This window comes from Globicephala melas, chromosome 4, assembly GCF_963455315.2.
Source record: "Globicephala melas chromosome 4, mGloMel1.2, whole genome shotgun sequence".
NCBI lineage: Eukaryota > Metazoa > Chordata > Mammalia > Artiodactyla > Delphinidae > Globicephala > Globicephala melas.
The window spans coordinates 107,210,504-107,237,982 of NC_083317.1; the positions used below are offsets into that span (position 1 = coordinate 107,210,504).

At 37.9% G+C, this 27,479-nt stretch overlaps 1 protein-coding gene across 1 annotated transcript in view; it reads right to left on the bottom strand.

Moving 5' to 3' along the window:
* Window positions 1-27,479, bottom strand: part of LEKR1 (leucine, glutamate and lysine rich 1) — a 277,970-nt gene that overhangs the window by 29,835 nt on the left and 220,656 nt on the right. Inside the window, exon 12 of the mRNA XM_060298487.2 lies at window positions 19,740-19,833. Coding sequence (XP_060154470.1) covers window positions 19,740-19,833 — 94 coding nt within the window. The remainder of the gene's footprint in view (window positions 1-19,739; window positions 19,834-27,479) is intronic.

Consider the following 27,479-nt stretch of genomic DNA (forward strand, 5'->3'; position numbering starts at 1 on the left):
GTTGTGTGATCTTAAATTGTGACTGTAACCTCTCCTGATGTGGTTATAACTAATTCCCTTGGGGGTCGTTATGAGGATTATAAATGAGATGAAACATCTGTGTAAAGCTCTTGCACAAGCAGGGATTCAATAGGCAGTGGAGATTATTTCTACACCCTGACTTCAGACTCTACCGTGGAATTTGCACCAAATCATCGTCTGCTCTGTGCCTCAACACCACCAGAAACCATAATTCACTCCTTCCCCAGCAGGCGTTTCCATTTTCAGATAGCGCTCAGCATTAGGAAGTTTTTCCTTTAGTTGAGCCAACATCTCTCTCCCCATGGTTTTTAACCATTGGTTTTGGCTCTGCCTACTGGAGCGAGAGAACAAATCTATGAGTCCTGGAGTCATTTAGCCCTGGGAGACTATATAGTGGAGTAGAGAAGGGATCCCAGTGACAGGCCGGCTCGAGATTTACATTGTGCCATGATTATAAATTCTAAGAGGGATTAAATGCCAGATAACTTGGGAGAAAAACCGTCAAACATGACTTACTGTGACTGTGATTCTCAGGCCACTAAGAGGAGAAGGAGAGAGGTCAACCTGAATTTCTCAAGGGGATACTGAAACTAGGGTACCAGGAAACAGAAAGTTTGCTAAGAAAGTTTTCAGGAAGCCATTTAAATTACATAAAATCCACATAGAAGACTAGTCCCAGTGTGGGGTCTGTGGGATTTATTGCACTGGGTATAGGACTGACCATTTGCATCAAGGCAAAACAGTTATGTTTATACTCAATGCACGGAGTTATTTTGGCTCTCTCAAAATAAATGTCTGGATTGTTTGGGGGAAAGGATACCGATAATCATTTAGGAACATGATAGAACTGTTCAGGTGTGTTGCTAGCAGATTACAAAAGACAAGGAGAGCCTCAGGGCCCTCAGAAAAAAGAGCAGATGTTCTTCTGAATTCCAGGTACTTGTGTTCACTTGCCTCCTGGTAGCCATTTAGATACATCACAGGTATCTCAAAAAAACTGTCTGAACCAGAGATCTTGATACAATTCCCTCCCCACCTGTTCCTTCCTCAGTGCTCCCCATCTCAGGACACAGTACCATCACCCATCGAGTTATTCGAGTCAGTAACTGGGGTAATCACCTTTCACGCTTCTGTCTCCCTTACCCTCCACACCTAATCCAGCACCAAGTCCTGTTCATTTTGCCTCCAAAAGATGCATCGAATCCATCCATTTCTCTACACCTCTACTTCCACCACCCTAGTTGTGGTCACCACCACCTCCTGAGTGGCCTCCTTACTTCTATTCCTGCCTCTCTCCAACACCTGATACACAGCAGAGTGTTCTTCACAAACTATAAATTGGATTATTTTATTCCTTCTTAGTGGTTTTTCAATGCATTAGTATAAAATCCAAACTTCCATACACGATCTTCTACAGGACCACCATCAGCCCATATGACACCTTTGTGTAAATCAAAAAAGCATGCCTTCCTTAGATGAACACAGCCTTGGGCAGGGCACAAGACTTGGTGAGCAGAGCCCAGGCTGGATTCCAGCTCCCTTCTCTCCCTTGGCCTGTGCTATTAGTCACGATGCAAACTGAACAGCATGTATGGCGGCCCTGGACTTCTCCAACCTGACTTTTACTGCCTTTCCCATTTGATTACTGCGCTCCAGCCACACTGGAATAGATAAGAACACATGAAAGGAGGAAATCAAATGCAAAACATTCAGAAAACTTCAAGAGTTAATAGCCCACAAGATACCATGACACTATAAAAAAAAAAAGAGTAAACAAACATTTTTTGAAAAACTCAAGAAAAATTTGTGCCAAGGTACTAAAATATCAAGTGTTCAAAAAAATTTCCTTGTGTGGTTAATTGGTAGAGCCAGAGTTATTTTAGGATAAAAAGACATATTTCAAAATATGGATTCAAATTAAGAGAACAAGGATGTACATAAACTATGTGGGACAGGACAAACTAAATTAGATGACAGAAGGACTTGAGAAGAACTTTTAAAAACAGAAGTTCTTTAAATTTATCATGGGGAAGAGGCCATTTAGCAAATCAGCAGAGTCCCTTGATGAAGAGGAAACAAAGGAAGAGTTCAGGGAAGGAAAGGGGGTGGCTGACTGGTTGAATGAGAAGAATGTTCTGTTCTACCTGAGTCAGGAAGAAAGGAGATCTTCTTGCCCCTGAACTGTTCCTTGGAATGAACTAGTGTAGGTAAGGAGAAGAGGAAAAAGGAAGGAATAGATGGAGGATGGGAAAGAAAAACACTGTAGATAAAAAGAAGAGTGATTTACTATTTCTGATTTGATTTTTAATTTGCACAACCTGAGAAAGAGAAGCAACGTGATGAGCTTCAGGTGGGATTTCTAAACATTTAAGGAAGCTGCAGTGGGAAGCCAAAAGCCATCTGAATGTGTTGACTCTGTAGCACAGAGAGATGACACTACTGGTTCCTTCACGATCTGAAGAGTCTGAACAAAGTGATGAGCCCACAAACAATGATTTGCTTAAGCTGGTATATTGTCGTTGAAAAGATGAATTCATACCAAATTGTCATGTTTACGTTTTTGACATGTTGATAAGAGCTGTTTGTTTAAAGTATCTTAGATGGCAAGACTTATGTTTATGCAAAATAAATGAATTAGGTGATGGTGCATACATATGTTATGAACTGCTTTATACAATAACTAATAGTAATTTTGAAAATCATGAAAAAATTCTAATCTCTAAAAAACAGCATGAATAATATATGAGTTCAAGAGCTACACAAAAATCAATTATTGTCTGTGTACACATTCCAGATGTTAATTCATCCATATCTTCCTCTAGCTCAAACTCTGTCTCCTCCCTGAAGGCCTTCTGATGACTCCAGAGCATTCTGAGTATGTTGTTTTTTAGTTCCTTTTGTATTTGTTGTTGAAATGCATAATTAGAGTTTTATAATATTTGTGTCTAATACTGGTGTGCAAAATGCTATCTTTCCACTAATTATTTTCCAAGTGAGATCTTTGTGGCTGATTTTGATATCATTTTCTAACTGTTCGTGGAGCCAAACACCAAATATAATCACTGATTACTTTGATGATCCCTTTAAAACCAAGGGAGTTTCTGATGTCAAAGTAGAAATCAGACTACTTGTTTATATTTGATGTACATATATCATTAAACAAAATATATCTCCTAAAAATAAATTATACTATTTTCTAAAAGTTTAAAAACAAATACTGGTTGAAAACTAATACTTCAGATTATTTCTAAATTAACCACTGAATAAATATATTATAAAAGTAGATGACTATTCAAATACTAGGCTTTGTATTGTAGTAAAAAAATACGAATGCTAAGGAATCAGACTATGCACTGAAGTCCTGCCAAGAACTGAGTAAACTGAGGGCGGAAGGAGAGAATGTTCACCAAGTAACAAACAGGCTAGGTGGTATGGTACAGGGCCCTTTTCATCTACTAACTCATTTAATTCTTACAACCCTGGAAAGAACATACAATAATTATTATTCCCACTGTCTACAGTAAGAAATAGTCTCAGAGAAATTAAGTGCCTTCACAAAGATCTTCGAGCTACCATGAGGTGGAGAGGGCTGCACACCCAGGTGTCTCTGGTGGACTCCATAGCTCAGCATGGTGAGTTTTTCCACACAGCTGTCTTCCTACACATCTACATGGCATAGTGGTTAAGAGCATGGACTTGGTATTTATTTAGTTTCAAAATATTGGGGGATGTTTTTCCAGATAACTGTTAATGAATTCTAATTTGATTCCATTGTGGTTAGAGAAAATACTTTGTATGACTTGAATCCTTTTAAATTTATTGAGACATATTTACTCCCAGTATATGATCTACTTTAATAAATGTCCCATGTGCACTGGAGAAGAATGTGTATTCTGCTGTTAAATGGAGGATTCTATACATATCAATTAGGTCATATTTGGTAATAGTGTTTACTGTATCTCTTCAAAATAAATTATTATACTATTTTCCATAGTTTATATCCTTAATGAGTTTTCTGGATATTTTTCTATCAATTATTGAGAGAGGGTTATTGACATCTTTGACTCTAATTATAGATTTGTCTATTTCTCCTTGTAGTTCTATCATTTTTTGCTTAATTTTTAAGTTCTGTTACTAGGTGAAAAACCATTTAGGATTATTATGTCTTCTTGGTGAACCAATCTCTTTACCATTATGAAATGACCTTCTTTATCTTTGGTAATATTCTAAATATTCAGATTTATTTCCCTGAAATCTATTTTGATTGTAATGTAGCTACTTTAGCTTCTTTTGATTTGTTCTAGCATATCTTTTTTCCATCCATTACTTTTAACCTATTTTTAAAAATATTTCTTTATATAAAAGTACATTTCTTATAGGCAACATATAGTAGAGTCTCGCATTTTCATCCAACATGACAATCTCTGTCTTTTAATGGGGGTATTTAGACTAGGGCTTGGCAAACCGTGGTCCACAGACTAAATTCAGCCATGCCCATTTATTTGCATATCATCTATGGCTGCTTTTAAGCTACAGTGATGGAGTGGAGTGGTTGCAACAGAGGCTGTATGTTCCACAAACCAAAAATATTTTATTTGCTAACTGGACCTTTATAGAAAAAGTTTGCTGACCCTGGTTTAGACCATTTATATTTCATTTGATTATTGATATAATTAGCTTTAAATCTATCTTGCTATGCATTTTCTATTTGGCCCATCTCATTTTTTCCCCTCTTTTTCTGCCTTCTTTTGGATTATTTTTTAAATTCAATTTTATCTCCTTTGCTGGTTTATTAGCTGTAACTCTTCGTTTTTCTATTTTTGTGGTTGGTTTAGAGTTTATAGAATATATTTTTAACTTATTGCAATCTATCTTCTTGTGATATATCACTTCATATATTGTATAAGAATCTAAATATTCTCACCACCACTACCAAAACAACAAAGGTAATTATGTGAAGTGAAGGATATGTTAACTAACCCTATTGTAGTAATTATTTTGCAACACATATATGTGTGTGTCAGATCATCATGTTGTACATACTAAACTTACAGTGTCACATGTCAATAATATCTCTATAAGGCTGGAGGAAAAAGGGGGCTGTGATGGTTGGTTGATGGATAAAACTAAAATGAAAGGACCCCTTCTTCCCTTCCTTAGATCTCCTGCCATTGTTCCATACTCACCAACCCCAACCAAAAGTCAGAGGGTCCAGGAACTATTACTTTCATCCATTCAATTCAGGCTTTGGGGATAGAAAGCAGGGTTTCAAGGGTGTAGAGTGGCCAGAGTGGGGCAAATGAAAGGAATCTGGCTCAACCCATGAGGCAGATGGAGAAATTCTCAGAGAAGGGTAATCTGCCAGGAAGGTACCCCCAGAAGGGTCCACTGTATTTCCCAGCTCATTGTCAGTTTGCCTACCCATTGCCCTATCTCTTGGCCTATCTTTCAACTGAAAACTTGAGGGGATATTTGTTATTTTCTTTTCTTTTTTTTTTTAGGGATTCATTCTTCCCCTATTGTAGTCAATATGGTTGAGTGGGAATCTGTCCTGTAAGGGTGAGCATGTGACCCAGGTCCAAATGAATCAACATGCCCAGTCTTGCCAGCTGTGGTGATTGGTTCAAGACTAAGCACATGATTCAGTTAGAATCTGACAGCTACAGTGAGTTTTTTGCTAAGAATGCAGAAAAGAGACGGGAGGAGCTACTGTTCCCTTTTTGCCATCAGGAAGGACAACTCTGAGTCTGAAAATGAAACCAATCTGGCAGAAAACCAGCTTGACAGCCCTGAATCCAGCTGTGCCTGAAGGTAGCCCACCACTGAACTTTGCAGTTACGAGAGCCAATAAATTGTATTTTCACTTAAAAGAAGAAAAAAAAGAATTTCACAATAGTATACTTCCATCTTTCCCTTCCCAGCTATTGTGATATTGTTGTCATATATTTAGCTTCTACGTGTTATAAATCTCATTAGATTATTAATATTTTAATTTAAATAGTCCATTATAATTTAAAGAAATTTAAATGATAAAAATATCATATTTATCCATATTGTTACCAGTTCTGGTGTTCTACATTCCTTTGTATAGATCCATATTTCCATCTGGTATAATTTTCCTTCTGAATAAAGGACTTCTTTTTACATTTCTTATAGTGTGGGTGTGCTGGAGATACATTTTTTCTGGTTTTTTCATTCTGAAAAGACCTTTATTTCACCCTCATGTTTGAAAAATATTTTCACTTTGTATAGAATTCTAAGTTGACAGCTCCCACCACCACCCCCTCACCCCTGCCCCACCCTTCTTCTTTCAATACTTTCTGTCCCACTGTCTTCTTGCTTATATTGTTTATGATAAAAAAAAATCAGCTCTCACCCTTATCTTTGTTCCTCATATATGTCTTTTATTCTCTGATTGCTTTTAAGATTTTCTTTTTATTAATAATTTTGAGCAATTGGATTATAATGCTTGAGGTGTGCTGAGCTTCTTGAATCTGTGGGTTTATAGTTTTCATCAAATTTTGTTTTTTTTAACTGTTATTTCTTCAAATATTTTTTCTGTTCTCTCTTTCCTGTGCTTTGAGGAGTCCAATTATACATATATTAGGCCACTTGAATTTGTCTTACAGCTCACTGATGCCCTTTTTTTGTTCTGAGTCTCTTTTCTATTTTATTTCATTGTATAGTTTCTATTGCTGTGTCTTCAATTTAACTAACCTCTTCTTCTGGAATGTTTAATCTGCCATTAATCCCATCCAGTATACTTTTCATCTCAGACAATTGTAGTTTTCATCTCTATAAATTCAGTTTAGGTCTTTTTTATATCTTCCACATCTCTGCTTAACATGGTCAATTTTTCCTCTAGTTTTTGGACATATGGAATACAGTTATCATAACTGTTTTAATGTCCTTGTCTGCTAATTCTAACATCTGTGCCTTTCTGAGTCAATTTTTATTTGTTGATCTTTCTTCTCATTTTGAGTCCTATTTTCCTGTTTCCATGCAGGGCAATTTTTGATTGGATGCTAGACATTGTGAATTTTATCTTGTTAAATGCTGGATATTTTTGTATTCTTATAAATATTCTTGTACTCTCTTCTGGGATGTAGTTAAGTTTCTTGGAATCAGCTTGAGTTTTTTTAATGCCTTCCTTTTAAAATTTGTTGAGCAGGACCAGCTCAGCATTTAGTCTAGGGCTAATTATTCCCTACTACTGATGCAAGACCCTTCTGAGAACTCTACCTACTGCCCTATGAATTATAGGTTTTCCAGTCTGGCTGGTGAGAACAGGCATTATTATTGGCCTTGTGTAAGCATTATCTCTGATCCTTTCAGATGGTCTCCCTTGCTCTGGGTAGTTTCCCCATTTATATGCACTGAGCATACATATAATTAATGGGGATTCTTTGTAGACATCCAATATTCTTTCTCTGTGCAGCTGAGAACACTATCCTGTGAATTCTAGCCACTTAGATTCCCTGCACTCTTCATAAGGTCTCCTCAACTCAGAGAATCTGCCACACTCCACCTGGATTCCCAATCCCTGTACCATGGCCTTAAATTTATTTCAAGGCACTAAGTTAGGGCAATCACAGGGGTTATCTTGTTTGTCTCTTATCTCCAAGAATCACTGTCCTTCATTGCCTGATGTCCAGTGTCTTGAAACCATTGTTTCTATCTTTTCTCCAGTGTTTTAGTTGTTTCAGGAAGGAGGGTAAATCTGGTTCCTGTTAGTCCACCTAAGCCAAATACAGACATTTTGGACTTTGTATTAGCTCTCATTTTTGAAGGGGGTGGGGGTGTTGTATCAGTTCTCATTTCCTGGCTATATAACCTTGGCAAATTACCTAACTTCTCTGAGCTTTATTTTTTTCCATGTGCAAATGGGAATAATAATGTTAGAATGATTAAAATTATATTGATGAAAAGCATTTAGCACAAGGCTTGGCATATAGTAAACACTCTAATAATAGAGACTATTTTTATTATGTAGATTAAGGGTTTAAATCAGATGATCTTTGCAGGCTATTCCAGACCTAAAATTTTATAATTTTATTAATTCAATTTTGAAAATTACATGGCATAATTTAAAAAATTAAAGTGTACCCTCAATATTCATTTTAACCATACATTAATTACACATAAATGAAAACTGATATTTTTTAAATGACGACTTTATCTCTGTCAAATTGTATTTTACAAGTTGTTTTTTTTTAATTCTATTAACAGTACACTGAGGTACATTAGGAATTATTAGGCCATTTGGCTCTTCCATTTTAAAGAAGAATTTGAGATTTTTTTTGCCTCACCCTTCAATGCTGGAATTATTTCTTGAAGTAAACTTTTTCTCCCTGAGTTTTCACTATCAATCCATTTGCTTAGTCAGGAATTAAGGTTTTGTTTGTTTTAACTACTGGTTTCTCAAAACGCTATGTACTGTTTAAAATGAGGTCAATAGTATAATCCTAAGATGTTCCATAATGTGATATCTTAGTAATAATCTAAGAAAATATTTGGTTGGAATTTGTTTATGGCACTATAAAGTGATAGTCAATAGGTGACTATCACTTATTGTAAGCAGTCTAGCTGTGGGAAATGTTTTAATTACAACAGTTTTTGTTTGTTTGTTTGTTTTTTGTTTCCCGGTACGCGGGCCTCTCACTGCTGTGGCCTCTCCCGCTGCGGAGCACAGGCTCCGGACGCCCAGGCTCAGCGGCCATGGCTAACGGGCCCAGCCGCTCCACGGCACGTGGGATCCTCCCAGACCGGGGCACGAACCCGTGTCCCCTGCATCGGCAGGCGGACTCTCAACCACTGCGCCACCAGGGAAGCCCTTAATTACAACATTTTAACTGAAAAGTAACAACACTGCATTTGGAACCAATTTAAAATGTTCAGCATGCACATTAATTTGCTTTCTTCACATCAAAGCAATACTTGAAATAAACAAAAATCCATGATAATTAGTAAATACTCAGTTATTTAAAAATGTGCCATCCTTGTTGCACAGCAACTATTGCTTCTATTACGTGCTTTTTACATACTCTAAAATAATTAAGCAAGGGCATAAATTGCTATCTACTTTTTTTGACTGTTAAAAGCATTTAAGTTATGAAGTTTATTCTAATATGTGTATTACACATTTGTAAAGGGAACATTTCATTCCTATGCAAAGGCACAATGACCCAAGAAAGAGATGACAATGTCATATTAGCGATTCTCCTTTCTCATGAGAGGACTTTCAGGGAACTTTTAATTCATAGTCTCAATAACTAACACAGCCAAGCATAATTATCATTCGCTGGCTTTACTGGTCTGGATCTTGATTTACTACTAAGCTAAATTATAAGGTTTATTAACAAAAAGTCATGTCCTCTCAAAAGAATGAAATGTCCATTTATATTAAAGAAAATTACACAGGCCAAAATACATCTATGATTTAATTAATTTATTAGAAAGATATCATGGTTTTAATAAGAACTTAGAGAATCTCACATACGTTTATTTTCATCAACAAATTAACTTAGCATAAAGCAAGAACATATAGTTTTATATGGTCAGATGCTAACACTAACTTGGTCGGCATGCTGTGTTAGCACCTCAGGGATAGGGCACAGTAAGCAGCAGTACTAGAGTGGATCATGGATGCAGAGACTTCTTTTCCAGTGGATTATATCTGAAGGTCATTGGTGGGGTGTGACCAAAGAGATGAGGAACTTCTACATAAGCAAAGGCAGGAAAGTTCATTTTGTCAATCTAAGAGGAGCTCAGGAGTTTGAGGGAAAGGAATGATCTGTGAATCTCCATCTGCATTTCACTAATTCCATCAGTGAAATTTCTTTTACTTTTTCAAAGATTTATTTATTAATTATTTATTTATTAAATTTCTTTTTGGCTGCATCGGGTCTTAGTTGCGGCACGCAGGATCCTTTTTGAGGCATGCGGGATCTTCATTGTGGTGTGTAGGCTTCTCTCTAGTTGTGGCATGCAGGTTTTCTCTCCTCTAGTTGTGGTGCACAGGCTCCACGGCGCGTGGGCTCTGTAGTTATGGTGCATGGGCTCCAGAGCGTGTGGGCTCTGTAGTTTGCGGCAAGCGGGCTCAGTAGTTGTGGCATGTGGGATCTTAGTTCCCTGACCAGGGATCAAACCCGCATCCCCCTGCATTGTAAGGTGGATTCTTTACCACTGGACCACCAGGGAAGTACCCATCAGTGAAATTTCTGACTCAAAAGATGGGATGTTTATAATATCTCTTTATACATATTGCCAAGCTGCCCTCCAAAAGGCTGTGTGTAATTTCCAGTCCCTTAAAGAGTAAAAATGAAAGACTATCTCACTAGACTTTCACCGCAAGACAAAGTTGAAGCAGTAAAAAATAATCTCTCCTTGCTTTAATTTGAATTTTTTGGATTGCTAGATAGGTGGGTCATCTTTTCATATTTTTAAACATGGATTGGTAAGGGTAGGGGAAGTGAATAAGGATAGACTAACCAACTTAGTACACTGAGGCTAAAAAAAATAGAAGTAATAAAAGAAGTGTGGGCTTTAGAGAAGAAGGAGAAGAAAAAGCCTATGTTGGAGGTTCTGAGTCAAGATGGCGGTGTGGGAAGATGCAGAGTTCGCCATCTCCCCACAACTAGGGTGCCTGCCGGATGCTGGTGGGGGACCCTGACGTCCAGGGAGATGGGAAGAACCCCCAAGAGCACCGGTAGGATGTGGGGACACTGAGGGGGGAGGAGAAGTGGAGCCTGGACAGGACAGGCGCCCCTGAGGGGTGACTGAGAGGCAGGAAGGGGAGGGGTTCCCACGCCTGGAGGGACCCTCAGGGGCTCAGATCAGAGGGGGAGCGGGCCCAGCATTTCCCCTGCCCGATCAGCTGGGGAACTCTGCCTGGCTCTCGGGCTGGGTCCTACACGCTCAGTGGTCCCCTCTGGGCCAGGCTGGTCCTGGGGGCATAGAAGGGAGGCCAGGAGAGAACAGGAGAGGCGGTCGAGAGGGGCCCTCCAGGACCAGAGGATCAGGAAATGAGCAGAGGACGTTTGCCACGCTCACTCGGGCACTGGGAACCTGCCGAGCCCCCAGGCTGGTCCCACGCCCTCCAAAGCCCCCTCCAGGCTGCGTGGGTCCTGGGGGCATAGGAAGGAGGGCGGGGAGATCAGGAGAGGCAGGTGGGAGGGGACCTCCAGACTGGAGGAGCAGTAGAGGAGCAGAGGGCATTTGTACCACCCACTGGAGCCCAGGAAGCACGCTGGGCTCCCAGATGGGGCCCCCCCACCCTCTAAGACCAGAGGCAGGAGGCATGCCTGGGGGCTTCTGTTCTGTTGAGCCTAAGCCCCCCCTCCCACAACCCCCCCACCCACCCCACTTCCTTTTCCAGCCCTTTGGGTCCTAAGCATAGGGCCCGCCCACTGCCCAAACTTCACCGCTGCTTAGGCCCCACCCTCCACAGCCAAGGCCTTTTCCACTTTTTTTTTTTCCTCCTCCTCTTTTTTACTATTGTGGTTCTGTTTTACCTTCTAGTTGTTGTTTCATCTATATTTTTATTTTTATATTTTTTCTAACATAGCTGTTAGTTTCCTATTCTAATTTTAGTTTTCACTTTGTTATTGTTCTCCTTTTTTTTTTTACATCTTTATTGGAGTATAATTGCTTTACAATGGTGTGTTCGTTTCTGCTTTATAACAAAGTGAATCAGTTATACATATACATATGTTCCCATATCTCTTCCCTCTTGCGTCTCCCTCCCTCCCACCCTCCATATCCCACCACTCCAGGCGGTCACAAAGCAATGAACTGATCTCCCTGTGCTATGCGGCTGCTTCCCACTAGCTATCTACCTTACGTTTGTTAGTGTATATATGTCCATGCCTCTCTCTCGCTTTGTCACAGCTTACCCTTCCCCCTCCCCATATCCTCAAGTCCATTCTCTAGTAGTTCTGTGTCTTCATTCCTGTCTTACCCCTAGGTTTTTCATGACATTTTTTTCCCCTTAAATTCCATATACATGTGTTAGCATACGGTATTTGTCTTTCTCTTTCTGACTTACTCCACTCTGTATGACAGACTCTAGGTCTATCCACCTCATTACAAATAGCTCAATGTCGTTTCTTTTTATGGCTGAGTAATATTCCATTGTATATATGTGCCACATCTTCTTTATCCATTCATCCGATGATGGACACATAGGTTGTTTCCATCTCCGGGCTATTGTAAATAGAGCTGCAATGAACATTTTGGTACATGACTCTTTTTGAATTATGGTTTTCTCAGGGTATATGCCCAGTAGTGGGATAGCTGGGTCATATGGTAGTTCTACTTGTAGTTTTTTAAGGAACCTCCATACTGTTCTCCATAGTGGCTGTATCAATTTACATTCCCACCAACAGTGCAAGAGGGTTTCCTTTTCTCCACAGCCTCTCCAGCATTTATTGTTTCTAGATTTTTTGATGCTGGCCATTCTGACTGGTGTGAGATGATATCTCATTGTAGTTTTGATTTGCATTTCTCTAATGATTAATGATGTTGAGCATTCTTTCATGGGTTTGTTGGCAGTCTGCATATCTTCTTTGGAGAAATGTCTATTTAGGTCTTCTGCCCATTTTTGGATTGGGTTGTTTGTTCTTTTGTTATTGAGCTGCATGAGCTGCTTGTAAATTTTGGAGATTAATCCTTTGTCAGTTGCTTCATTTGCAAATATTTTCTCCCATTCTGAGGGTTGTCTTTTGGTCTTGTTTATGGTTTCCTTTGCTGTGCAAAAGCTTTGAAGTTTCATTAGGTCCCATTTGTTTATTTTTGTTTTTAGTTCCATTTCTCTAGGAGGTGGGTCAAAAAGGATCTTGCTGTGATTTATGTCATAGTGTTCTGCCTATGTTTTCCTCTAAGAGTTTGATAGTTTCTGGCCTTACATTTAGGTCTTTAATCCATTTTGAACTTATTTTTGTACATGGTGTTAGGGAGTGATCTAATCTCATACTTTTCAATGTACCTGTCCAGTTTTCCCAGCACCACTTATTGAAGAGGCTGTCCTTTCTCCACTGTACATTCCTGCCTCCTTTATCAAAGATAAGGTGACCATATGTGCGTGGGTTTATCTCTGGGCTTTCTATCCTGTTCCATTGATGTATCTTTCTATTTTTGTGCCGGTACCATACTGTCTTGATTACTGTAGCTTTGTAGTATAGTCTGAAGTCAAGAAGCCTGATTCCTGCATGGCTGCCTGCATGGCTTGCAGGATCATGGTTCACGAGCCAGGAGTCGGGCCTGAGTTCCTGTGGTGGGAGCCCCAAGTCTGAACCACTGGACTAAAAGAGAACCTCAGACCCCAGGGAATATTCATCAGAGTAAGGTCTTCCAGAGGTCCTCATCGCAGCACCAAGACACAGCTCTACCCAACAGCTAGAAACTGCAGTGTTGGAAGCCACAGGCCAAACAACCAGTAAGACAGAAACACAATCCCATTCATTAAAAAAAAGAAAAAAAGTGAGACAGCAAAAAAATATGTCATAGAAGAAGGAGCAAGGTAGAAACCTACAAGACAGAATAAATGAAGAGGAAATAGGCAATCTACCTGAAAAATAATTCAGAGTAATGATAGTAAAGACGATCCAGAATCTCAGAAATAGAATGGAGGCACAGATTGAGAAAATACAAGAAATGTTTAACAAAGATCTAGAAAAACTAAAGAACAAACAAACAAAGATGAACAACAAAATAACTAAATGAAAAATACACCAGAAGGAATCAATAACAGGATAACTGAGGCAGAAGAACGAATACTTGTGCTGGAAGACAAAATAGTGGAAATAACTGCCGAGGAGCAGAATAAAGAAAAAAAAAAGAAAAGAATTGAAGACAATCTCAGAGACATCTGGGACAACACTACATGTACCAACATTCAAATTATAGGGGTCCCAGAAGAAGAAGAGAAAAAGAAAGGGTCTGAGAAAACATAAGAAGAGATTATAGAGCAAAACTTCCCTAACATGGGAAAGGAAAGAGTCACCCAAGTCAGGAAGCACAGAGAGTTCCATACAGGATAAACCCTAGGAGAAACACACCAAGACACATATTAATCAAACTAACAAAAATTAAATTCAAAGAAAAAAAATTAAAAGCAGCAAGGGAAAAGCAAAAATTAACATACAAAGGAATCCCCATAAGGTTATCAGCTTATTTTTCAGGAGAAATTCTGCAGGCCACAAGGGAGTGGCAGGATATACTTAAAGTGATGAAAGAGAAAAACCTACAACCATACCCAGCAAGGATCTCATTCAGATTTGAAGGAGAGCTCAAAAGCTTTACAGACAGGCAAAAGCTAAGAGAATTCAGGACCACCAAATCAGCTTTACAACAAAGGCTAAAGAAACTTCTCTAGGCGGGAAACACAAGAGAAGAAAAAGACCCACAAAAACAAACCCCAGACAATTAAGAAAATGGTAATAGGAGCATACATATCGACAATAACCTTGAATGTAAATGGATTAAATGCCCCAACCAAAAGACACAGACTGGCTGAATGGATACAGAAACAAAACCCATATATATGTTGTCTACAAGAAACCCACTTCAGACCTAGGGACACATACAGACTGAAAGTGAAGGGATGCAAAAAGATATTCCATGCAAATGGAAATCAAAAGAAAGCTGGAGTAGCAATACTCATATCAGATAAAATAGACTTTAAAATAAAGACTGTTACAAGAGACAAGGAAGGACACTACATAATGATCAAGGGACTAATCCAAGAAGAAGATATAAAAATTATAAATGTTTATGCACCCAACAAAGGAGCACCTCAATACATAAGGCAAATGCTAACAACCATAAAAGGAGAAATCAACGGTAACACAATAATAGTAGGGGACTTTAACACCCCACTTACATCAATGGACAGATCATCCAAACAGAAAATAAATAAGGAAACACAAGCTTTAAATGACACAATAGGCCAGATAGATTTAATTGACATTTATAGAACATTCCACCTGAAAGTGGAAGAATACACTTTCTTCTCAAGTGTACACAGAACATTCTCTAGGATAGATCACATCTTGGGTCATAAATCAAGCTTTGGAAAATTTTAAAAAATTGAAATTGTACCAAGCATCTTTTCTGACCACAAAATTATGGGATTGGAAATCAATTACAGGAAAGAACCCGTAAAAACCACAAATACATGGAGGCTAAACAGTGAGCTACTAAATAACTAAGAGATCACTGGAGAAATCAAAGAAGAAATTAAAAAATACATAGAAACAAATGACAACAAAAACACAACAACCCAAAACCTATGGACCCAGCAAAAGCAGTTCTAAGAGGGAAGTTTATAGCAATTCAATCTCATGTCAAGGCGCAAGAAAAATCTCAAATAAACAATCTAACCCTACACCAAAAGCAACTAGAGAAAGAAGAACAAACAAAACCCAAAGTCAGTAGAAGAAAAGAAATCATAAAGATCAGAGCAGTAATTAATGAAATAGAAACAAAGAAAACAATAGCAAAGATCAATAAAACTAAAAGCTGGCTCCTTGAGAAGATAAACAAAACTGATAAAGCCTTAGCCAGACTCATCAAGAAAAAAAAGGGAGAGGACACAAATCAATAAAATTAGAGTTGAAAAAGGAGAAATGACAACTGACATCATAGAAATACAAAGGATTATAAGAGACTACTACAAACAACTATATGCCAATAAAACAGACAACCTTGAAGAAATGGACAAATTCTTGGAAAGGTACAATTTTCCAAGACTGAACCAGGAAGAATTAGAAAATATAGAGAGACCTATCTCAAGTAATGAAATTGAAACTGTAATTTAAAATCTTCCAACAAACAGAAGTCCAGGACAAGATGGCTTCTATCAAACATTTAGAGAAGAGCTAACCCCCATCCTTCTCAAACTCTTCCAAAAAATTGCAGAGGAAGGAACACTCCCAAACTCATTCTATGAGGCCACCATCACCCTGATACCAAAACCAGACAAAGATATCACACAAAAAAGAAAATTATAGACCAATATCACTGATGAACATAGATGCAAAAATCCTGAACAAAACACTAGGAAACAGAATCCAACAACATATTAAAAGGATCATACACTATGATCAAGTGGGATTTATCCCAGGCATGCAAAGATTCTTCAATAGATGCAAATCAATCAATGTGATACAACATATTAACAAATTTAGGAATAAAAAAACATGATCATCTCAATAGATGCAGGAAAAGCTTTTGACAAAATTCAACGCTGATTCATGATAAAAACTCTCCAGAAAATGGGCATAGAGGGAAGCTACCTCAACATAATAGAGGCCATGTTATGACAAACCCACACCAAATGTCATTCTCAATGGTGGAAAACTGAAAGCATTTCCACTAAGATCAGGAAAAAGACAAGGATGTGCACTCTTGCCACTCTTATTCAACATAGTTTTGGAAGTCCTAGCTATGGCAATCAGAGAAGAAAAATAAATAAAAGGAATCCAAATTGGAAAAGAAGAAGTAAAACTGTCACTATTTGCAGATGACATGATACTACTATACATAGAAAATCCTAAAGATGTCACTGGAAAACTACTAGAACTAATCAATGAATTTGGTAAGGCTGCAGGATACAAAATTAATGCACGGAAATCTGTGGTGCTCCTATACACTAACTAGGAAAAATCAGAAAGAGAAATTAAGGAAACAATCCCATTTACCACTGCAACAAAAATAACAAAATATCTAGGAATAAATCTACCTAAGGAGGCAAAAGACTTGTACTCAGAAAACTATAAAACACTGATGAAAGAAATCAAAGATGACATACACAGATGGAGAAATATACCATGTACTTGGATTGGAAGAATCAATATTGTGAAATGACTATACTACCCAAAGCAATCTATAGATTCAATGCAATCCCTATCAAACTACCAATGGCATTCTTCACAGAATTAGAACAAAAAGTTTACAATTCGTGTGGAAACACAAAAGACCCCGAATAGCCAAAGCAATCTTGAGAAAGAAAAACGGAGCTGGAGGAATCAGGCTTCCTGACTTCAAGCTATACTACAAAGCTACAGTAATCAAGACAGTATGGTACTGGCACAAAAACTGAAATATAGATCAATGGTACAAGATAGAATGCCCTGAGATAAACACACACACATATGGTCACCTAATTTATGACAAAGGAGGCAAGAACATAAAATGGAGAAAAGACAGCCTCTTCAATAAGTGGTGCTGGGAAAGCTGGACAGCTACATGTAAAAGAATGTAATTAGAACACCACCTAACACCGTATACAAAAGTAAACTCCAAATGGATTAAAGACCTAAATGTAAGACCATACACTATAAAACTCATAGAGGAAAACATAGGAAAAACACTGACATAAACCACAGCAAGATCTTTTTTGACCCACCTCCTAGAGTAATGGGAATAAAAACAAAAATAAACAAATGGGAACTAATTAAACTTAAAAGCTTTGCACAGCAAAGGAAACCATAAGCAAGGCAAAAAGACAACCCTCAGAATGGGAGAAAATATTTGCAAATGAAACAACAGACAAAGGATTAATCTCCAAAATATACGAACAGCTCATGGAGCTCAATATCAAAAAAACAAGCAACCCAATCCAAAAATGGGTGGAAGACCTAAATAGACATTTCACCAAAGAAGACATACAGATGGCCAAGAGGCACATGAAAAGATGCTCAACATAACTAATTATTAGAGAAATGCAAATCAAAACTGCAATGAGGTATCACCTCACACCGGTCAGAACAGCCATTACCAAAAAATCTAGAAAAAAGGGTGTGGTGAAAAAGGAACCCTCCTGCACTGTTGGTGGGAATGTAAATTGATACAACCACTATGGAGAACAGTATGGAGGTTCCTTAAACAACTAAAAATAGAATTACCATATGACCCAGCAATCCCACTGCTGGGCATATACCCTGAGAAAACCATAATTCAAAAAGAGACACATACCACAATGTTCACTGCAGTACTATTTACAATAGCCAGGACATGGAACCAAGTCAGAAAGAGAAAAACAAATACCATATGCTAACGCATATATATGGAATCTAAAAAAAAAAAAAAAAAATGGTACTGTTGAACCTAGTGGCAGGGCAGGAATAAAGACGTAGACATAGAGAGTGGACTTGAGGATATGCGGGGGAGGGAGGGGAAAGCTGGGGTGTAGTGAGAGTAGCATCGACATATATACACTACTGAATGTAAAATAATTAGCTAGTGGGAAGCAGCAGCATAGCACAGGGAGATCAGCTTGGTGCTTTGTGATGACCTAGAGAGGTGGGATGGGGAGTGGGGGAGGGAGGCTTAGGGGGGAGGGGTTGTGGGGATGTATGTGTGCATGTGGCTGATTCACTTTGTTGTACGACAGAGACTAACACAGTATTGTGAAGCAATGATACTGCAATAAAGATCTATAATAAAAAGAAGCCTATGCTATAAAATAAAACAAAAGAATGAGACACTTAGAGCAACTTTAGTCCATATTCTCAAATTTTAATTGTTGCCCTTATGGAACTGTTGCTATAGAGATCATTTTTGTTATAGCCTGAATGTGCTGTCCCCAAAGGATAAGGGAAGGCGGATTGATTTATAGAGGGCCAGACTGGTTGAGTATGGCCAACTGTGTGAAGACTGGAAATGAAAGTGACAAATTTAGAATTAACCTGACCCAGCAACAATACCTAAAGGATTTCATCTGTGGATGGCAGAGTGGGGAATTCCAGGTGGAGACATTAGTTTGAAGGTGGCCACCAATTGTTGCTTGAGGTTACAAGTTATAAGGTCTAGTCACCAAGGAGAAGCATCTGATGATAACCAAATACATTGTTGGGACTTCAGTCAAACAATCTGAATTTCAGTAGCCAGCTCTAGTTCTAGATGCACATGTAAGACAAAATCAGAAAACCAAGACAGAAGGCTAGAGCTAGGATTAGGTACTGGTGGGGGAAAAGAAACAGCTTGGAAGGTTTCAGCACAGTATGCATGATAAAGCCAAGGGATCAATCAAAAAGTATGAGAAGTTTATGACAGGAAGATGATGTCTATAGCCTCAATGACTAAAGCTGTGCAAGGCCTGAGAAGGCAGGGGCTAACAATTTTAAAAGTATGATTTGTATTCTTTAAAATTATGAAAGCAATACATATTCACTCTTGAAAGTTTGAAAAATATAGAAAAGACAAAAGTCAATGCAATTTTTTCATACTCTAAAAGCAAACATCTTCTTTGTAAATAGTGAGCTAAATACTTATTCATTTTATTTGCCAGAAGTTTATAACTGAATAATTTTAAGTCATTGGTCATTGTTCATTCTCTTGTATTATCTTCTTAAAAGCAGAGAAATCATAAGAATGAATTAATATTCCCCTGCTTTTAAGGATGTAGTCAAATGCAGATTCTGTCATTTTATGGGAAAAAGGGTAAATATTTAAAAGTAAAAATTATGCTTTTACATAAGAACTAACAGCTATCTTAATCTTATAAGATTTCAAATTCTATTCTTACGTTTTAACTTCCTACTTGTCTAATATTTTGTAAAAAACATATATTGTAAGCACGTTTGGTCTAGGAAATTCCAGAAAGAATCAAAGGTGTGCATAGAAGCAAAGAGACCTATCTGAAGTAGCCTGGCAAATGGACAGAATTTTTTAAAAACAAATAAGACACATGCTGCTGAAAGCCACATTACTGTTACCTTCTCCCTCCAGTTATCACCGTTCAGCATCTTCTGTCTAAGGGTTTCCTGCAACTGCTCCATGCTTTTCTGATGTGAAATCAGCATCAATTCCCTGAAAATCATAAACACAACAAATGAGTCAAGACACACCCTTAACACCCTTCTTAAATTACAGTTCGTGGCTCAGGGATTATTTCACAACTCAGTCTGTTTATTCTTCTCTTTAGAAATATATATATACATATGTGTGTGTGTGTGTGTGTACTGCTACTACATACTATTTTAACTGTTGTTAACAGCAATTTAAAAACACTGGCAACAAGGTAAGTATTTTCTCAGGCTTAATTTTTGCTTAATAAGTAATATTATTATTTTTGCATGAAATAGTAACAACATATGTGTAGTCACAAATATAATAAAATACTATACATTGTGGTTCTAAAGTTTATGACTAAATTCTAACACTAGGTCATATTTTGTTTCTTTAAAAAAGGAAAATGTGTTGGGATATGACACAAAACCAGCACGTTTGTAGTTCCTGCTAGATTTATTTTTCTTTTATTTATCTCAAGTGCTAATAGGAACAGACTGAATTAAGTAGAGGGTAATATCTGAAATGTGGTATAGTACAAAACATACTAGAAAATAGGAGAGAAAACACAAAGAACATTTTAATATTTTAATCCACGTAATTGGATCTTTTTCTAATAAATTTATTTATTTATTTATTTTTGGCTGTGTTGGGTCTTCACTGCTGCATGCGAGGTTTCTCTAGTTGTGGCTAGTGGAGGCTACTCTTCGTTGTGGTGTGCGGGCTTCTCATTGCGGTTGTGGAGCACCCGCTCTAGGTGCGCGGGCTTCAGTAGTTGTGGCACACAGGCTCAGTAGTTGTGGCACACGAGATTAGTTGCTCCGCAGCATGTGTGATCTTCCCATGTCCCCTGCATTGGCAGGTGGATTCTTAACCACTGCACCACCAGGGAAGTCCCCACGTAATTGGGTCTTAAAGCTAAGTTTGTGACCGTCTGGGTGGAAGTAAGTGTGGGAGATTCATGAGAACATTTCTCCAGGGGCCCTGAAGTTAAGACTTTAAATATCACAAGTGGTGGCAAAAGTATGCCTGTTGATCAGGGAGTCCCTCCACCCCCTTCTATAATCACCATAACCCTTCTTATTTTCTGTGTAGGTGATTCTTTTCCATTGCTTATTCCTCTTTCTAATCCCTTTGTTTTCCATCATCACCCTCTTCCCTTTAGTTCTGACCCCTTTTCTCAAACTTGTGACTTTCATTTATAACTGCCTGTTAGACATCTCCACCCTGATGAGTCATCAACACCAAAGATTCCACACATCAAAAATCAAATTCATCATCATCTCCAACGGTCTTGCCTTTCCTTTTGACTTCTGAAACCTTCAACAGTCACAATCTTTAGCTTGAAATCCCTGAGTCATCTCTGACTTTTCCTTCTTCTTGTTCTACCACATCCATTCAGTAACAAGTTCTATGTATTCTGCTCCGTGGTGCACCTCGAACTATTTCCTCCCTTCCTTTCCGACTACTAACAGTTAAGGTTCTTGACTTTATTTCTCACCAAGAGTATTGTAATAGACTGTCAATCTATCTTGATCTGTATTCTCATCTCACTCTTACAGTATTATTAAACATTTTTTAATAAAAATAGTGCCTACATTTCTAGGCAAGAAAATTTTAAGGTCATGAACATAAAGACACATCAACTTGGTAACCAGGATTATGAATATTATTTGAGGGAAAATGATTGAAAAGAACAAAACTCCCCAGACTTTTTTTTCAGAACTGTGTCAGACTAGGTACTTTGACAACTTTCCTACTGAAAATAAGTAAAGTTTTGTTTTCACTTATAAAAAAAATCTTAAAATTCATCAGTGATCTGGACAAAAAGTTAGGAAGATGCAGGAAACACAAATCAAGAGAAAGGACAGAAAAAGGTGATCAGTGGAAAACTAGTGAAATTTGAATAAAGTCTATAGGTTAGTTAATTGTATTATACCCATATTAATTTCTTAGTTTTTACATATGTGCCATGGTTATGAAAAATGGACAAGAGGGAAACAAATTCTCTGTAACTTTTCTTTAAATACAAAATTATTCCAAACTAATGGTTTAAAAAAATGAAGTAAAAGGAAGAACCCCAACAATAAGTAGAGCATTGAAGCCAATTCTCACCTTGAAGGAACTTTCCAAATCTGATGTACTTGAGCATTAAATTTCATAGCCATGAAGGGCACTGGAGTCAGGAGAGAAAGGAAGAGCTTGAGAGGAAACTCACCTGCATAAAACTGCATCTCAAAGAGGGACACATGCAGTATGCATTTTTGTCATACTGTATGTAAGAATATGAAATTCACACCCAGTATGTGTAAAATACAAATAACATCCCCTCTCAAAGAACAAAAAAGAAATTTCCGGCTTTGAAGTTTGGTGCTAGGTAGAGGGGAAAATACAAATCTCCCACAAGAATTTGTAAACACAAGCCAGTCCCAGTGCAGGTTTGTATCCTGAATTCACACTACCTGAGTGGTCCAAAAAGCTTCATATTGAGGAGATATCTTACAATGGTGTTAGGATAACCTTGCCTCCAGATGCCTGGTAGGAAAAACACCAATATGTTTGGGAGAAACCTATCTTCGACTTGAAACTCAGAGATTCCTACAGATAAAAATTTAAGACCTATGAGACCATAATTTTAAGAATCACAAAATTATTTTTTTTAAAGCTAGTAAGAGGAAGAATGAGCAGACACAAATGATAGCATAATCAAAGCCACAAATTCTAAAGTATTTTCAGATATTGAATATAAATAAGGATGTACAATATGTTGGAAGAAATAAAAGATTAATTTAAATGACTAATGAAATCTGAAATGAACCAATCAAACTTGTAGAAATGAAGCATATAATAACTGAGATGAAAAGCTCAGTAGATGGTCCTATAGCAGATTATTCACAGCTAAAAATGAAGTAATAAACTGAAAGGGAGATTCAAAGAAATTATACAGGGTGCAGTACATGATGTCAAAAATATGTAAAATATAAAAGAGGTTGATATATGGAGGACAGAGTGAAAAGATCTAATATTTCTCTATTTACCATCTCAGAAGCAAATGAGAGAGAAAGGGAGAGGAAGGACATTACAGATTGATGAAAAATACCAACCCATAAATCTAGGAAGCCCAAAGGATTCCAAGCAAGATAAATAAAAATAAATCTCATATCTGGCACCTGGTAGTGAAAATGAAGAATATTGGAATTAAAAGAGATTTTAAAAGACGCTGGAGAGGAAATAAAACATATTGTCTTCAAAGGAACTCAAACGTATTGAAAGCTTATTCTCCAATAGAAACAAGGAAGGCCAAAGACAGCAAAATAATATATTAAAATCCCATGAGAAAATAACCATCAATCTGAAGTTGGGTACCCAGCAAAACTATCTTTCAGAAAGAGGCCGAAATAAAATATGCTCAGAAAAATATAATCTGAGGGTTTACTGCCAGCTAAACGACTTCTAAAAAATATGCTTTGCAGGAAGGATTATGATCTCAGAAGGAAGGTCAGACGATCAAGAAAAAATGGTGAGCAAAGGAACTGGCAAACACACAGGCAGGGAGGGCTTCTTGGGTGTGTGATCGATTCAGCTGTACGGGGCCCATGTTCTGAAGGGGGTCCTGGGTTTCAGATTTAATGCTCTGTGGTCACCACTGAGAAATTCTTAACAACTTTATCTTTGAGTCTGTGTTTTGTAAGTGAGGTCTAATGGGACAGTCAAGCACATGCTGGGGCCTTGGAGCCTCGGCTCACACAGAGTCCTACCTCTCGACACCTCCCTGTCTCCCCAGGATGGTTCTCAACCCTTTTCTCCCTGACCCTTGCCCAGCATCTGCTGTCATCCTCTGCTTCAGTGGGCACAGGCATGGGGAATGTTGGGTCTGCCATATGTGTCCTTTTGGCTGAGTCTGGGGCAGGGCCTTGGGTGCCTCTGAGAGCCTGCATCCATGCTACAATTTCTCCATGCCCAAGGGAGCACAAGATTCAACAGCAAACAAACAAACAAAAGACCCTGACAAGCTGAGAGAAAGATGGTGAAGGAAAGGAAGAAGCTACTTTCTTTTTTTGAAGGGGCTCCACGTTTTCATTTTACACTGGGCTTGAAAATTATGTAGCCAGCCTTGTATGTAAGTACTTGTAAATAAATATCATCTGTATAAAATATTAGTTTTGACTGTGTGTAATCAGTGGGGCTAACAAAAGTATAAAACTAGAACATTAGACAAAAATGTAGAATATAGGATGGCACGATGGCAACTATAAGGTGCCAGTGTTATTCAAGAGAAGTTTGCATTATTCAAGAGAAGTTTGAGATATTAATTTTAAACTTCATTAAGCATGCATGGTAAAATCTCAGAAGTAACCACTAAAAGAACAGAATACGCCATTAGAAGAAGATGCACTAAGAAAATAAAAGAAACTCCAACAATATTGCCCCCGCCCAAGGCCCAAAAGGAGAAAAGAGTGTAGAAAAAGAGGGAGAAGTATTGATAGAAAACTTAAAGTAACAATCATAATAATGGCAAATAAACTAAACTCATGAGTTAAGAGAAACAGGCTTGATAAAACCAAATCCTATCCCTAACCCTACATATTGGGTTAAGTAAAATATATTAATTAAGATAACTTTTACCTGTTTATTTTTACTCTTCTAATATGGCAATTAAAATTTTTAAAGTGACATATGTGGCTCACATTATACTTCTACTGAACAGCACTGTTATAACCCATATTCTCTGAAAACAAAGAAACGTCAGTAACAAAGATAAATATCTCCATGTAGTTGGAGCTTTTAAAAAATGTGTTTCTGAATAACTCTTGGGTCAAATGAAAAATCATAACTGATACTTCAAAATACTTAGAAATGAACAATAATAAAATTTCTACACATTAAAATTTATGAAATATAGCTAAGCAGAAAAGATAAATAAATTGTGGTATACTTCAGAATATAATACAGATGAAGAAATGAAAGATCTTCAGCTACATGTAACATCATGGACAAAAATCCCAGGGACATAATCTTGAGCACAAAGAATAAATCACTGACTAATATATACAGTATAATTTTATTTCCATGAAGATAAAATATATGCAAAATCTAATTTTTTTTTTAGGAATACAAACATACGTGGTAAAATTATAGAGTGAAGGAAAGGAATAACAAGTGTTTTCTGTAGGTTTTTGCGAATGCTCTTTATCAGTTTGAGGAAGTTCCCATCTCTTCCTAGTTTGCTGAGAACCACAAAATGCAGGTTGGTGGTTACCTCTGAGCAAGGATGCCATGTGGTGGAATAAGGAGAAGCACCAAGGGACTTCAACGTTAATGGTAAGGCTCTTTTTCCTAAACTTAGCGTTCATTATATTGTAGCTCTTCATACTTTATACCTATCTAAACCTTTTATGTAACTACTCAGTATTTATAAAAACAATTAATGATAAAGCCTAAGCATAGAGTAGAATGGGCATCTGGAGAAAAGAGAATTAAAGGGAAAGACCAAGGAGAGGGAAATGGCAAGTGAGCAGCAGGGTGGGGTTTACTGCCCACTATGCACACTATGGACAAGGCAGTACCTGGAGAGACAGAGGTGAATGAGGGCAGGGTCCCTGTCCAAATGGTGCTCAAAAGCCAGCAACGTTGTAAAAGGAACACTTATCTTTTAAAATGTGAGGCGGACCTAGCAGGTTATGATGCTTGCTCAGCAGTCTCTAGGCTGGAGAAAGGAAGCAGAAGGAACAAAGAATGAGGATAGTAAAAGTGGGATTACATTAAAACCTCAATTCTGGGCTTTCCTGGTGGCGCAGTGGTTGGGAGTCAGCCTGCCAATGCAGGGGATATGGGTTTGAGCCCTGGCCCGGGAAGATCCCACATGCCGTGGAGCAACTAAGCCCGTATGCCACAACTGCTGAGCATGCATGCCACAACTACTGAGCCTGCATGCCACAACTACTGAAGCCCATGCGCCTAGGGTCCATGCTCGGCAGCATGAGAGGCCACCGCAATGAGAGGCCCATGCACTGCAGCGAAGAGTAGCCCCCACTCACCGCAACTTGAGAAAGCCCATGCGCAGCAATGAAGACCTAAAGCAGCCAAAAATAAATAAATAAATACATAAAACAAAAAAACACCTCAATTCTGGCTTTCTTCCAAATATTTGCCCATTCCCGTCTCCTTTGCAGACTCATCTTTGCCGTCAATTACATGTTTGGTGTTCCTTAGCACTTTGTTCTGAGGCCTCTTTTTTCTCTCTCTCTACTCTTTTTCTAAGTGATCATATCCATGCCTATGGTTAAAATGCAATAGTTGCTGACAACTCCCAGATTTTATCTCCAGCTCACATCTGTTCTCTGAGTATTTGACTCATGTTTCCAACTCTCACCTGACTGCTCTACTTTTATATTTCAGAGTCATCCAAAACTCAACATGTCTGTAATCCCAGAGGCTAACAAGGTCAGTTTATTTTTTGCTCATGATATATGTAATCTGCTGCTTTGCTCTGCATGTTTTGTTCCAGGATGTAGCCCAAGGAACAATTCTTACCTGGGAATGCTGCTTTTGTGATAGAAAAGAAAAATTGCGAAAACATAGGATCTGTTAAAGTTTCTGCTCAGAATCAGTGCATGTCACTCCTCTCCCATTTCAATGGCAAGAACAAATCAAATGGCCAAGTCTGATGTGAATCAGGTGTGGACAGTATAGTCCTCTCACCGGGAGGTGCACAGTAAGTCACCTGGCATCAGGTGGAGTCCATCACAACTCTGAAATCCTACTGGAAACGACTGTGAGGATTTCTACCCTGGAGGTAGAGAACATTCCTTGCTTAGGCTGTGGTTCTTTCACTTGGGAGTGATTTCTCAAACCATTTTTCTCTGTAGCTCCTGGCTTTCCTCTCTGAGATGTAATTTTTTTTTTTTTTTCATCCTACAGCCTTGCCACATCAGAAGAGGGTGTTAGAAATTCTGCCCTGTTGAGAGACAGTTTTCTCAACTTCTTTCCTATCCACAGAAGATTTGGAGGAGAAATGGTTCCAAGAGAATTTTAAAAAAAAAACCACAACATTTATTGAGATATAATTGAAAACAGTAAACTACATGTTTAAAGTATACACTTGGATGAGTTTTGACATATGCATAAACATATGTGTGTGAAACCATCACTGCAACCAAAATAATGATATATCCATCATCTCCCAAGGTTTCCCTATGCCCTTTATTAATCCCTCACTCCTGCCCTCTCGCCCCCAGCAATCAAGAGTTTGCTTTCTGTCATTATACATTAGTTTGCACTTTCAGAATTCTATAAAAATTCTCTATATATCATACAGTATATTCTTTTTTGTGTGTTTGGCATTTTTCATTTAGCATAATTCCTTTTAGATTTGTCCATGTTGTACCATGAATCAATAGTTCATTATTATTATTTTTTGCTGAGTAGTATTTCATCACATGGATATACCACAATTTGTTTATCCATTCACCTGCTGATGGACATTTAGTTTGTTTCACAGGTTTTGGCTATTACAAATATAGCTATTAATATCTGTGTACAAGTATTTGTATGGATATGTCCCTTCATTTCTCTTAGGTAAATACCTAGGAGTGAAATGGCTAAGTAGCAAGGTAAGTGTATGTTAAACTTTTTAAGAAGCCTCCATACTGTTTTCCAAAGTGTTG